The sequence below is a fragment of the Condylura cristata genome, unplaced genomic scaffold (assembly GCF_000260355.1).
Source record: "Condylura cristata isolate star-nosed mole 26May11 unplaced genomic scaffold, ConCri1.0 scaffold00023, whole genome shotgun sequence".
Classification (NCBI taxonomy): Eukaryota; Metazoa; Chordata; class Mammalia; order Eulipotyphla; family Talpidae; genus Condylura; species Condylura cristata.
Window position 1 is genome coordinate 11,732,037 of NW_004567124.1, and position 15,571 is coordinate 11,747,607.

General features: G+C 39.3%; 1 protein-coding gene across 2 annotated transcripts in view; it reads right to left on the bottom strand.

Annotated features, from left to right (window-relative positions):
* The window catches only part of FAM81A (family with sequence similarity 81, member A), a 56,002-nt gene that overhangs the window by 25,589 nt on the left and 14,842 nt on the right, over positions 1-15,571 (bottom strand). Inside the window, exons 2-3 of one of the 2 annotated variants that reach the window (XM_012728803.1) lie at positions 12,163-12,230; positions 11,052-11,325 (exon numbers count right to left, since the gene is read on the bottom strand). In XM_012728803.1, the coding sequence (XP_012584257.1) occupies positions 11,052-11,325; positions 12,163-12,209 (321 nt within the window). In that variant the 5' untranslated portion in view covers positions 12,210-12,230. Of the gene's footprint in view, positions 1-11,051; positions 11,326-12,133; positions 12,231-15,571 lie in introns of both variants that reach the window. The other variant, XM_004687731.2, reaches the window with a different exon arrangement.

The following is a 15,571-nucleotide window of genomic DNA, read 5'->3' on the forward strand; positions in this document are numbered from 1 at the left end:
ACAAAAGCTCCCTTCCCAAAATCAGTAGGCTAGGGCGGCCCTGGGTAGGTCTCCCAGAGCTTCTCAGGCCACCCATGCAGAGCAGATAAGGGCCAAGCCTCTGGGACCTAGCCCCACCCAATGGCTGTGCTGTCTGGGGGTGGTGGGGCACAGCTCTGTGTTTCTTCTTCTCCAGCTCCTCCTAGCTGTGTAAGGACCCAGAAGTGAAAGTGGAAGAACTGCAGCAGGGCAGGACGTAAGAGCATATTCCCACATGGTTTTTCAGATTCCCAGCAGGGCTTAAAATGCCCCTGCAATCTAGCCTCTACTAACTCGCCTTTTGCTATTTCCTTGATATCCAAAGGGCATCAACTTGCCAAGTCCTAAGCAGAAGCCTCTCAACCTCCAACATGTAGAAAGTCCTATCGGCTCTACCTCCACACAGAATCCAGGCTCTTGCCTCCATCTTCCCCATGACTCACCAAATCCAGTCACCTTGGTGCTGAATGGCCATAGTAACCCTCAACCCATTTTCCTGCCTACATCCTTGCTCCTCTACAATCTCCTCTCAAGCAGCAACTAGAGGGGTCTTTTTGAAACACCAATCACTCTATAACTAATGGGAGGGATCAAACTCATGCTGCAGTGGCTGTGGATAGCTTCATAGTGCTGTACTTCGAACCACTGCACCACCAGGGAGGGCCTAGGGTTTTATTTATTTATTTATTTATTTATTTATTTTTAAAGATTTATTTATTTATTTATACAGTGTAAAGGCCAGAGATGCGGAGGATGAGAGGATTCACCAGAGACAGAGTGGGGAGCAGAACAGGCAGATCGACGAAGCACACTGCTGAGGGGAGCAGCGGGTGGGTCAGGAGAGGTCTGCCACGCCATGTGGTCACCTCTGGGGCAGGCGGGGATCGAACTCATGCAGAAGTGGCTTAAGCTTCTTGGTGCTGTGCTTTAACCCGCTGCGCCACCAGGGAGGGCCCGGGTTTTATTTTTTATATCTGTTTTATTCATTAATGTATCCTCGGCATCAAGAATGTAAATGAATTATTTAAAAATCATTGTTTAGGGCTCTTCCTGGTGGCACAACGGGTTAAAGCACTGCGATATGAAGCTCTCGGAAGCCACTGCAGCACGAGTTTGTCCTCCCCTCCCCCCCATCCCCTTAGTGGTGTATTTCAGTAGATCTGCCTGTTCTGCTCCCCACTCTGTCTCTAGTGAATCTTTTCACCTCCACACTTCTGGCCTGTACCCCAGTTCTGTAAGCATAAATAAGTAAGTCTCTTTTTTTTATCTTTGTTTAAAATTAAATAATGACATCTCACTTCCAAACCCCATCCTTCCCATCACAGCCTTCAACACCTATGAATTGGCCCTATCCTCTGGCTCAAGACATTCCAGTCCCTTTAGGTCTTGTTCTGCTCCTCAAACATGCCAACCTTGCTCTTTGTTACTTATGGCCTTGGAACCTCTAATTCCCCCTTTCCAAGTTGTTCCTTACCTGTGTCTCCTCCCCCACATCACCATTTTCTGTCATTCCAGCCTCAGTTCACTTGTTACCTTAGCCCAAACTACCCTTATTAAAATAGTCCCACAATCACTGTTGTACGATCCTACAGACCACTTGTTTTAGCTAAAATTACCTTTTTAACTCAGCTTTTTCTATCTGTCAATGCCACTAAAATGTGCAATAGGCCCAAGAGCTGGGACTGGTATGCCTGGTTCACTCCTATACTCCAGGGCCTCTAAGAACACCTGGCTCCCACCTGGTAGCTGAGTAATGGATCAATTAATTTAGCTTCATATTCCAGGATTTGATCTCCCACTCTGAAGTCTAGAGACTATATTTAGTTGAAACCCAAAAATGATCAGGCCCTCAGGAATGGACTGAGACATACTAATGCATGTCCTGAAGACGGGCTGACATCATACCCAATTTTCTGATTTACATAGAAAACCCTCTACCAACAGAACTGAAGGAATACTCAAATTCCATTCAATGAAATGTCTTCTCCCCCAGAGCCCAGCCACATGACAAGCCAGGTCTAGTGGGTAGCATTAAAACTAAATGAATTTAGATAATGTGATGGTTAATTACACGTCAGCTTGACTAGGCCAAGGGATGCTGAGATAGATGGTTAAACACTGTTCCTGGGTATATCTGTGATATACCCATATATTTCTGGAAGCGATTAGCATTTGAATTCATGGACTGAGTAAAGCAGACAGCCCTCCTGAGGTGTGTGTGTATATGGGGGAGAGGGAGTCATCCAGTCCTTTCAGGGCTAGAATAGGACAAAAAGGAGGAGGAAGGTAGCGTTTGCTTTCTGCCTGACTGTTGAGCTGGGACATCATAGATCTTCTCCTGCCCACGGGGGTCCTGGTTCTCAGATCTTCAGACCTGGAATGGAATGCGCACTATCGGCTCTCTGGCTATCAGACCCTGAAGCTACCCCTGGAAGAGTCTTTCCTGGGTCTCCAGCTTGTGGAAAGCAGGTGGTGGGACTTCTCACTCCCATAATGACATGAAACAAAGTCTTACAATTAAACACTGTGTGTATACATATCTATACACCTATATGTACATATATATGTTTGTGGACTTAATGTATATGTGTGTGTGTGTATACTCCAGAAAGACAGTACAAATACTGTGTGTGTACATGTGTGTATACACACACACATACATATATAGTGTACACAATGTATGTACTATCTCTCTGGAGTATACATACATATATGTGTGTGTATATATATGTGTGTATATGTGTGTGTGTGTACACATACAGTGTCTGTCTGTCTCTCTGGAGAATCCTAACTAATACAGATGTAATCACTAAAGTTCCTCTGCTGATATGCCTATTTTTTTTTTTTAAAGATTTTATTTGTGCATACAGAACTGGGATACAGGCCAGAGATGTGGAAGGTGAGAGAATTCACCAGAGACAGAGTGGAGTGCAGAACAGGCAGATCAACGAAATACACTGCTGAGGGGAGCATCGGGCGGGTCAGGAGAGGTCTGCCACGCCATGTGGTCACCTCCGTGGCAGGCGGGAATCGAACTCATGAGGAAGCGGCTTTAGATTCTCAGTGCTGTGCTTTAACCCTCTGTGCCACCAGGGAGGGCCTGATATGCCTATTTTAATGGGATCAGATTACTCAGCTGTAGGCTGAAATTCTTTTTTTAGGTAGAATACATAAAATCCAGCTGCCAAAATTCTCTTCTGCAATGCTAGATGGATATTGAACCAAACTCCTAGCTTCCATCCAAATATTCATGAACATCATTGTCCATACCAGGTTTGACATACTAATAAAGCCTAACCCTGCATTCATTACTTGAGTCTTCACAGCCATTTGAAATTATTAAGCTACAAAATTATATATAATACAGCCAATTAGATGAGAGTTTGAGACAGTTTCCCATTACATAAGTAGGTCAAAGTCAACTCCCCAAACCGGCAGGACATTTTGAAGCCTGATCACACAGAAAGCAGTAGACCTGCAGTATCTAACTAGCCAGGTAACAGGTCCCACTACTGGAGTATAAAGGCCAGAGAGATAGAGTGAAAAATCCTAAGATTACACATGGGCGCAAACCACTTCTTCAAGTTGCTCACACCAACTGAAGAGCCTTATTTAGATTGTTTATCACAACTTAGCTCCCAGGGATTGGTAATAATTTAAAGCAAAGACAGTATGGATAATCCAGAAATGTATAATAATACATATCCAGATATGTATAATTCATAGTTGACTACATTAACTCTTGTAAATTTATAATGATAATGCTAATTTGCAGAAAGATTTTGAAGAATAAATAATTGATAGCATACTTCACATTATAAGGCAAAATGCCAATGGAGACAATAGGTGGGAGATGTATTAAAACAACAGTCTTTCATTCAACATTTATAAAGCACTTACTGTGTACTAGTACATAAGTCATCTGTTTTGACCTTGAATCTGCTGATAAGGATATGGGTAATGATTACAAGGTTCAGGAAGAGCCTTTGACTACAAAACATTTATTGAGCTCCAGCTATGTTCTATACTGTGGTAAGTACTAAAAATAGAAAAGTTGACTCAGATCACATAGGCTAGTAGCTTCACAATATATTTAACTTTTCTTCCTGTGTGTAACCATGTTCAGAGCCACACAATAGATAATCAAAGATTTATCAAAGCAAATTTACCATAATGTAGTATTAATATCTTAATTTCATTAGGTCCATCAGGAGCCTCAAGTGAGCTTTAACAGATTTTTACAAAATAAATAACCAGTAAACATTTACTGAGTGAACTAAAAAGCAAGAATAAACCAGTAAAACTAAGTAATTTACATAAGTTCATTAAGAATCTTTAGAGAAAATTATACTTTTCATATCATCTAAATGCAATTTGAACATATTTACACGTCTTTGCTTTAAAGATACAAATTCTTCCTTCTCATAATACCCACCCTCCCAATTTATATTATTTAGAAAGACTTCCTTTCAGTACTTTGAAATTTTTAATCTACATGATTTCATTTTAACAAAATTTGGCTACTATGTAGCAGTTCTGATGTCTCATCAAGTATCCTAATTTTGATTATGTTTCATATATGAGTCTACTGAATTCCCAAACTTCTGTTTCTTTATAATGACATATAGTTATTACCAGTTATAAAAAAAGTAAACACTCATATATGCACAGTAAGTTTTTCTCCAGAATTAGATTTTACTGTTTTCCCTCTCTACAAGAGAAATCTTCTCATTTGCAAAACTGCACACTCTGAAAATATATGTAAATAGAAAGTAGTACTGTCTGGTTAAGGCAAAAATAATCATTATATAAAATGTGCTTCAGATGGAAAAACAGCAGGATTGAAATTACTTTAAACATACTGCATTGGCCCTCCCTGGTGACACAACGGGTTAGAATGCAGCACTGCAAGCTAGACACAGCCACTTCAGTGCAAGTTCAATCCCTGACTCCAGAGGTGACCCACATGGCACAGCTGACCTCTCCTGTCTCGCCTGCTGCTCCCCTCAGCAGTGTACTTCGTCAATCTACCTATTCTGCTCTCCCTCTGTCTCTGGTGAATCCTCTCATGGCCCCTGTACCTCTGGCATGTACCCCAGTTCTGTATGCATAAATAAATAAATCTTTTTTTAAAAAGACTGCATTGTAAGTTCTTTTAAAAAATCATCTTAGGGCCTTCCCCGGTGATGTAATGGGCTAAAGCACAGCATTATGAAGCTATCTGCAGCCACTGCAATGTGAGTTTGATCCCAGCCAAGGAGGTGACCCACATGGCACAGCAGACCTTTCCTGTCATTCCCACTGCTCCCCTCAGCAGTGGATTTCAGTCATTCCACCTGTTCTGTTCCCCACTCTGTCTCTGGTGAATCCTCTCACCCGCCCCCCACACTTCTGACCTGTACCCCAGTTTTGTAAGCATAAGTAAATAAATCTTTTTAAAATAAAAAATCATCTTTCAAAAACACACATTAAGGAAAATTTCTGTTAAAGGATGCCTTAATCAGCAAAAGTCTTGATGATGCTGAATTCCTAAGTACATTTGCAAATAAATAGTTCAACAAATCCACATCGAAGGAATGGTGGACTGGAGGGAACTCAGTAAGAACTAAAATTAGATTTGCCTAGTGTCCAGAAGAGATTCTCCCGAGATGGGTGAAATGCTCAGAAAGGGAATGGCTGAGAACCTGTGAGAGGTGGCTGCCTCAGGTCAGTGGGACAGACGAGTTCCTAACAGGCAAAGCCAAAAGGGAAATATTTGGGGAATTTAACAGCCTCAGTTTAGTCCCACTTACTGGCCTGGAGCTCTCAAACAAAGTGCCTTCACTTTTCTGGGCATTGGCTGCCTCTTCTGGAAAGGACACTGTTTGCACAGACTGCCTCAGGGGCTCTTACCCCTTTTTGCTACAGATCTGCAACTGACTTCACTTTGAATCGGACATTTATTCACAGAATAAGCATTGATGGTATTTTCCTCCAAATATTGTGCTAAAAGACACAAAGATGAAAAGCAAAGTTCCTTTCTTCTTGAAGCGTTCACTAGCAGAGGGGAGAGACAATATGTAAAGAAACAATGTCAATCCTACACAATGAATTCTATGGTCACAGCGGCAAGTACTGGATGCCTAGGATACAGTAAGGGGAAGAGAATTAGGACAGCAGAGAAATTGGCAGGAAGGACTCCCTGGAATGAAGGAACTATTAAATAGCATCAGACATTCTGCTAAGGTTAGAAATTAAATATATTAAATGGTTCTGACTGTGGGACTAGTACAGAGCAGTAACCAAAGGGGAAATTATTCCTTAGATCCACAATTGCAGCAAAAGCACAATCAACTATTACATTGACCAGAGAAAAAAAATTAAGTCCAGGATTTTCCAAGGTACAGGCATAGTCTCCGCTTTTACCTGAGGACAATAAGGCGAAAATAGATTGGCTTCTAGTTTTCCCACCATGGAACCAGCTGAATACACACAAGGGAAAAGTTGGGGTTGGGAAGAATGGGGAGATCAGACTCTTTTCCAGCATGAGACATAAGGTGTCTATGCTTTTTAACTTTTTTTTTTAAGATTTATTTATTTATTCATACAGAACTGGGGTACAGGCCAGAGATGCGGAGGGTGAGAGGATTCACCAGAGACAGAGTGGGGAGAAAAACAGGCAGATCAACGAAGTACACTGCTGAGGGGAGCAGCGGGCGGGTCAGGAGAGGTCTGCCGCGCCATGTGGATCTCCTCCAGGGCAGGCGGGAATCGAACTCATGCGGAAGTGGTTTAAGCTTCTTAGTGCTGTGCTTTAACCCGCTGCGCCACCAGGGAGGGCCCAACTTTTTAACTTTTAACAGCACTTCTTTTGCTGTTAGTTGACAGGTTAGTGACCTGAGAATCATGTCTTATACCCAATCACTTCAACTTTATCCATCTCCCTCTCTAGACTTGGATATTACAGGACTATCATTCCCCCCAGAGGATCTCTAACTCTTTGCTAAATTGAAATATTTAAGTAGGGTTCTTCAGTTTGTGAAGTGGCCAAATTGGGATTGTGAAATCATTCAGCTTCTGGAATAAAACTGCTTTAGCACTCAAATATAAAACTGGAAAGATCATTCTAAATATAAACACCACCCTCCAAAACCAAGTAAATTGTCCATGACAAGCTCTTGTACTTTCTAAGCCCTCTCTGATGTCATCACAAGTCTTTGGTTGCAAGCAATTATACTTGACCCTGGCTCACTAAGGAGGAAAATGAACTCTACTGGAAAAAGAGAGGTACACATAGTCACAAATGGTATTTCCTAGGACCAAGGGAGCAGGAACCACCCATGGCCAGGATCCAGCCAGTAAGGAAGGGGCTCCAGCCTTTTCCAGTCCTTAGACCCTCCACTTAGGTGTCAGGCTTCAGAAAGCTGGAATCTCCATACCAGGGCCTGCATTAGGGGCTGCAATCCTCTCGAATTAAAAAGGTGACAGAGCGCCCTGAGTAACAGTCAGCCAGTCTGGATAAAGAAAGGTAAACCCCAAAAGAAACTCAATTTGATGTGACAAAAAGAAATTGGAACAGATGCCATCAGTCACCAAAGAAATGAAGACGTGATACCTCCCTTTAACAGCACGTAGTCCTGCCCTATACACCACAGGAAGTGTGAGCCTGTCATTTTAGAACCCTGAAGAAAAATGTACTTTATTAGAGTACAATTGTGAATGAAAAATATGTGAGAATCTCAAAGAACAGTAAATGTTGGTAACTATGTGGTAAATGAGATACTGAGATCTCACTTAGGTATAAACAGTGGAAAAAAATAATAAAACAAGGGGTGGGTTGTTTTGCACAACTGAAGACTCAGTATTGTTGAGATAGTAGTTCTCCCTAAATTAATCTGTACATTCAAAGCAATCTCTCAAAATTTCAGGGAGCCTTTCTATAGAAAAACTAACAAACTAATCCTAAAATTTACATAAAAATGCAAAGGTGTTAGAATAACCAAAAGGACTTAGAACAGAAAAACAAAGTTGAAAGATTTATACTGCCTGATTTAAAGTTAAAGATTTATACTGCTCTGAAGCTAGAAGTTAAAGCACTATGATATTGGCACAAAAAAAACATACAGCTCAATAGGATCCAAAAATAAACCCTTTTACTTTATGGCCAATTGATTTTTTTTTTTTTTTGACAAAAGGAAAGATGAGAAAATGATAGATTTTCCTTGGATAGTCATAAGAAAAACAATTAACTTAGACCTTCACCTCTCCTCATACATGAAAATTAACTCAAAATGGATCACAGATCTAAATGAAGAAACAAAACCAAACACTTGAAGAAAACATTGGAGAAAAATCTTTGTGACCTTATATTAAGCAAAGAGTTTCTCAGACACAACACCAAAATATAAATCATAAAAGAAAAAACTGTTAAATTGGATTTTTCTATAATTCACCAAATGTTTTCTTCAAATGATACCATTAAGAAAATGGAAATATAAGACACAGAAAGGGAGAAAATATTTGATATCTTTACATCTGATAGAGGTCTTGTACCTTGGCTATATAAAGAACTTTTACAACTCAATAAGAAGATGCATAATACAATTGAAAAACAGATTTGTGGCACATACTGCAACATAGATGAACTTTGAATACTTCATGCTAAAAGAAATAACCCAAACACAAAAGGACAGATACCACATATTTCTATGTGGGATGAATTTAAATAAGCAAATTCATGGAGAAGAAAGTAGACTAGGCCTCCCTTGTGGTTCAGTAATTAAAAGTCTCAGCACTATCAGGCTATCAGCCGCCACTATGGCATGAGTTCAATCCCCAGCTGGGGAGCTGGCCCACATGGCACAGCAGACCTCTCCTGTCTCACCTGCTGCTTCCCTCAGCACTGCGTTTCATTGGATCCATCTGTTTTGCTTCCCACTGTGTCTGGGGTGAATCCTCTCACTGCTCTGGCCTACACCCTAGTTCTTGTGTGTATAAATTAAAATAAAGCTTTTTAAAAAGGTAGACTAAAAGTTGTCAGGATGGGAGAGGAGTGTGAATAGGGAGTTTAATGGGAACAGAGTTTCTGTTTTGGTTGAAACAGACTTGGAAAGATTTGGAAATGGATAGTTGTTACGAATGACATAGAGAATGTACTTAATGTCACTGAAATAGACTTAAAATGAGTTAAAATAATAAATACCTTACCACAATTAAAAAATAATTTTTAGAAAATAGGCAGAAGATTGAGTAGACATTTCACCAAAGAAGACAGAAATGACCAATAAACAGATGAAAAGGTGCACAGTCTGGCCTTACTATATATCACTACAGTAAGAAAATAAACAGATAATATCAAGTGTTGGTAAGGATGTAGAGAAGCGAGAAGCCTCATATACTGCTGATGTGACTGGTATGGGAATAGTCAGGCCTTTGTTTTTAAGTTAGACTGATCATTATATTTATTTCACTTATTTTTGTATAAAAGAACTGGGGTTCAGGGGGTGAGAGGACTCACCAGAGACAGAGTGAGGAGCAAAAAAGGCAGATGGACTGAAATACACTGCTGAGGGGAGCAGCGGGCAGGAGAAGAGAGGCCTGCTGTACCACGTGTGCATTTAGCTCCCCTGCCAGGGTTCAATTTCAGGCCATGGCAGTGATAATGCTGAAACTTAACCCTTAGGCCACCAGGGAGGCCCTGGGAGGACATTTTGGAAAATTGTTTAGCTCTGTTTTCAAAAGTTAAACGTAAGTTTATTTTAAGATCCAGCATTTCCACTCCTAGTGATTTAACTCCAGAGAAATGAAAATATATCTCCATTCAAAGACTTGTACACAGGGCTTATAGCAGCTTTATTCATAATAGCTAAAATCTAGAAACAATCTAAAAGCCCATCAAATAATGAACAGGTAGCCAGGATAAGCTATATCAAGCTTATATCTTATATATATATCAATAGAATAGTATACTACTCTGACACAAACCAGAACTACCCATACATGCTAGAACATAGCTGAATCTAAGAAAAAAGTTAAGCGCTAAAGACTTCACAATGTTAAGATTCCATGATTCCATTTACATGAAATGTCCAGATAAGACATATTTATAGAGACTGCAAGCAAATTAGTAATTGTCTGGAGCTGGAAAGAAGTAGAGATTGCAAACAAGCTTATAAATTTGGAGGCAGAGGGCCGGTGATGAAAATGTTCTATAACTAAATTGTGTGAATAATTGTACAAATTCACTGTCATTGAACTGTACACATACAATGGATTAATTTTTGCAACTTCTAAATTATACCTCAATTAAAGCTATTAAAATATAAATAACAAATCTGACATTAAAAAAAGAAACTTTGTTTCAGGGAGCATAATTAAGATATAATCTCCCTGTATTAATCTAATCATGTCATTTATTCATATATTTAAAAATTATATATGAAGAATATTGTCATTGTTCAGTATTGGAAGCCTAGGCTCTAAATGAGCTTAAGTTTTCTAAAGTAAATTGCGTGGCTCCTGTGACTCCTCAACAAATAGCAGCCAACATAAAATCAGACAAAATTGGCCTTTTGTCTGAAATAAAAATAAAGCAATAAAATAAAGCAATAAAAGGGGAGTCTAAGAAGCAATTCCAATCTCCAGATTACTTGAGTAATAAACTATATTACTTGGGGAAAAAAATCAAATTACATATGATCATTATGACCTAGAAACATTTAATCTGAGCAGCAAAGATTGACCTAGTAATTGATATAAAGGATTTTACAGGGAAATTATGTGAATTGTTCTTCTTTGTCTTCATTGAGAGCCAAGTGAAACAATCTGATCTAATAATCAGTAAAGTAAATTTAGAACACAGGTAACACCAATAGCAATAACTTTAACTGAGCTATTTTTTCAAGCTGTTTTCTTGGTGATCACTGAGAAGAGACAAGACAGACAGCTGTGATCTGAGCGCATGACTGCCTGGGAGAAGGACTCTGAGCTGGCTGACCCCTGACGTTGAGCAAGTCTGGAAAGAAACACAGCTCAGGGCTTTTCCCACACCTTACCTCGATATCCCGATTAAGTTGCTTCACTATGGCAGTTATGTTTCTGATATGCTCCTCCAGGAAAAGCCTGGCCAAGCGGTCACCACCCCCCTTGTTTTGCATTTTCTGCAGACTGCTGACGATGTCGTCTTTAATTCGGAAGGCGTGTTCCACCAGCGCAGCGGTGGTTTTCTCGTGGCAAAGAATCCTGTCTTCTAATTGCTCCACCAGGCTTACAGATGAGTAGGGAGCCATAGTCAGGGACTGGCTGTGTCGGGGCATGGTTCTAACTCGCCTACAAAAGACAGCCACAGTACAAGGGCTGTTAATGGGAAGGAAATAATTTTTAAAGGCCAAATTCAAGACTTTGCAGAGAAGAAAATGCATGTCATCTACTCCAGCAAGCTACGTGGGGTTTGAGGCAGAGTGGCTATTCAAAGGAGCTTTCCTCGTGAGCCAGGTGGCATCTTTACACAATCACACCCACAAAGTTAAGTGTGCTAGTAACAGGGACCCAAACCAAAAAGCGGACAAAATAGGGCACATGGAGATTCCTCACTAGCAGCTGCACTGTCAAGGACAGGCAAATACCAAAATCTCCTGACATGCCCTCCTCTTAGAGCAGTGGTTACAAGCTCAAGTGTCTACACATTCAGGCATCTGACAAAAAGGCGTGAAGCACAGTACTTACAGTGCAGTGGGGACTGGTAGGGACCTCAAAAAACTAGAAAGAGTGTTCTTCAATTAAAGGGAGCCACAATTCTGCTCTGCCCACGAGTGACTATTTGGGAATGCAGGTCCATTTTTTCAGATCATCTGCTCTTTCCAGAAGAACTAGGAAATCCAGACTTGGGAGTGAAACCAACCTGATTTGTAAATGTCAATTCATTTAAATAGCATTTAAGATGACACAGGCCAAACAATGTACTTCCATGAATCAATTTTGGCCCATGGATACCCAATTTCACCAAATGGTCACCTTATCCTACAAATTAGAAGCTGGAAAAGGGACACAACAGTTTTTTTGTTGCCCTTGAACAAAATCACTCTTGGATAATGTAACAACCACATGCTCATGGGATTGGTGGAAAGGAAAAGTATACCTTAGATGCATATTTTCCATATATTATACCTTTCCTTGGTGACAAGAGAAGGAAATACAGTGCTCCGTCGGGCCATTTTCTTTTTAATAATTCACATCTGTTGAGAAAATAAGTATTAAATTATTGAACAGTTTACATCTAGAATTTAAATGACCTCCAAAGTTTATTATTAAGTTACTAAATGGAGTGTGGCATATGCTGATGCAATGCTGAGTTATATTAAATGCCTTATATTTTATATATGAAATAAATAGCAAATATGTCTAACTAAGAAGAAAAGATCTAGCAAAATCAAAATGCTTCTGGAATTAATACTGCTAAGCCTCACTAGACAGATCAACAAGGACTGTCCAATGGAGCTTCCTCCCCCCACATCTGCTTCCCAAACTTAAACACTTTTACAGAAATAAGACTTTTTAACAGATTTATTCAACCTTGTACTTCTCTGTAGAAATTCACAGGGTGGGAACTACCTAAGCAAATTTTGAGCAAATTTTGTAATTCTGTAGCAAAAGAAGACTTTCTAAATTAATCCTAACTAAAACAATGCATAGTCAATGAGATGTGATTTGGGGAAACCTACCTTTCCACTAAGAGAATGATAATCATCTTTAAAGCTTTACTATAAGATATAATCTTGCATATTGGATCACTACAATGCATTAGAATTCTGGACAAAACTGAGAGGTTTAGAAACCTTTTATTACTTAGGTTTCCCAATACTGCTATTAACTGCATTAAAACAAATGCTTAGTAACTGTGATCTGATTCAGTAATTAGTTCTCATTTAGATGCTGGAATCAGAAAGCATTTCTGATTGAAACCATTGTTTTGGCATCATCTCTCCAGTGTGTTATTTTTAGAGTTTCAGAATGTGAACATTTCATTTTCCTAGACAAAGAACTTTGAATTTAAACAAATTACATTTAAGAAAAAAATGATTCATGCCAAACAAGCTATGATGCCAGAGGAGTTCTTCAGTATCAAAGAAAATAATTTCTGCTATTTAGACTAAATAAAATTAAACCAAGTGGAAGATAGATGTTAATATCTGGAATCAGAAAATCTGCACTACTTTAAAGTTGTAAAATCCCTCAGTAGAGATATTAATCTATAGAGTAAGCCTAACCCCAACCTAAGAAACATTTATTTGGCATCTATCTGTACTTATAAAGGTAAGACAAAATTCCTCTCTTCATGGCCTACGGAGAAAGACAAGCTCTAAACCAACCAGGTAACAATGGCTAAGTGAGTAAGGGAATGAACAGAAATGCATGAAGGTGTTTCATTTTTCCTGGATCAGGGATTAATTGACAAGAATGAATAGGATTTCCCAAAGCAGAGACCAGAAAGACTATTCCATGATTTCAACCTCAACACTCCACTACTTCTACTTCCTCTCCTCTCAACACTTTGGCCTACCCCACCTTTCCAGTTTCATCCCTGGCCACTCTTAGCTGCTCCAATCAGTGCTAACCCTCCCCACTACTCTGTTCTGGAATGTGCCCTGAACTCTGTTCCCATCCTACCTTCGCCCATGTACTCCCATCCTACATTTCCCATTTCCATGGGAAATGCCTTTCCATGCCTGCCAGCTAAAACAATATATATCTATCCTTTCATCCTGAGACCGTTTTCAGTAACAAACCTCAAAGCAATAAAATAGTCCCCTCATTTTCATTTCTCCAGCTCTTTATTATGCGTGTTTTATATTACTTAATACATTCTGTTATTCTTAGCTGTCTAATAATCTGTCTGCCCTATTAAACTATATGTTCTGTAGGGGCACATTTCACATCTTAATAGACTTGGATCTAGACTATTGCACACATTTATTAATGAAACCATGACAAGCACTCCCATATCTGAAATTGCAGAAGTAAAGAAAAGCATTAGAGATTATTGTTTTGTTATAAAATTATAGTTTTTTTATTGAGACTGCATCCCAATCATCAGTCACCTAATGCATTATCTATGAATGAATGGACACTTTTCTGAATCTTCAGTTAATCCATCTGGGATTACTTACGTAGTGGAGCCTAAATCCATTTTCTGAAGAAGGATTCCATACATCACTCATTGCCTGAGACCCTGTTTCGGTAACAGACCTTCCCACTACTCACTGACAGTCACACTCCATGGGGGGGCATGTGACAAGTTCACAACACATACTGAAAGACGTGCAGAATTGGTGCCCTTTTCATGAATATGATGAAAGTTGATTTAATGTCATTTTGTTAGTGTGTGATTCTTTCCCAGGACAGCAGAATCTATACTGTTGATGAGTAAAAATTAAAAATAAGTCACTAGGTTAAAATAAATAACTTCTCAGAGATTATTTCTAGCACTTCCTATTGTCAATTCTAGCTTATCTACCTGAGGTTATCCGCTCCTGTACATTTGTAAATCTGATCTCTGGCACCATATGTGAATCCACAATATTACCAGGAACTCTGGCTTGTATAATGTTTAACTGTGCTATGTTTTGTTATTATAATATCAATATCTAGTTTCAGGGTTCAACAGTCTTGGGGAAATAAGAAGGGTAAGGTAGGTAAAGCAAGGACAAAAGAATTGGAAGAAATCATGTTCGAAATAAGCAATACATGAATAAAATTTGGAAGTTCACACAAGAGTAAAAGGAAATGCTAGTGTCTAAATTAAATTCACTATTAGTGATTAAGATAATTATATAAGTGTGTATGTATACATATATACACAAACACATACTGATATTAGTATTATATTAATGATAAGAGACAGAAATTCCAACAATTATATTTTTACTAGTAATAAGACACTAGATAGAAATAGCTATAGTATCACCTTAATGTAAAATGAAACATCAATTTAATAAATTAAAATGATCATTGTTACTGAAAAATTAAATACCAGTCATATAAAAATTAAATTAGTTTTTCAATTTACTATTGAAATAGAGAACTGGTGTGTTCTACTAAGTGTCAAAATATTAAAAAAAAAATACAACATGTATGAATAAAATGGCTGTGATTTGTTGATGGGGAGGGAAAGGCCTATTTCCTCACATTTAAAAATAGAGTGAAATGGTAGAGGCTGACGACCACTTGAAGGTATGTCTAGAAAGATAGGTGGGAGTTGGGTACAATTCATTTCCAAAGCCACACTCTGGCCTGTGAGTGTCCTGGGGTGGGGATGAGTGATGGGGAAGCTAAGAAACTGGAGGGTGATGCTGGAGAGTCACAGGGGAGAAGCAGGCCAGGAATCCAGCCAGCCAGGCTCATGCGATCTGATCTGGGAGGGCAACGGGGTTTGAAGTGCCACCCAAGCTTCCGCGCCCCTTTCTCCCCAACTCTCCTCCAGTTCCTCTCTCGCGTCCCATTACCTCTTCTTTTGGGATTTTCTTTTTCTTATTTCTCACCACTCTTCATTTATTTTCCTTTGCCCTTTCCCTTTTTT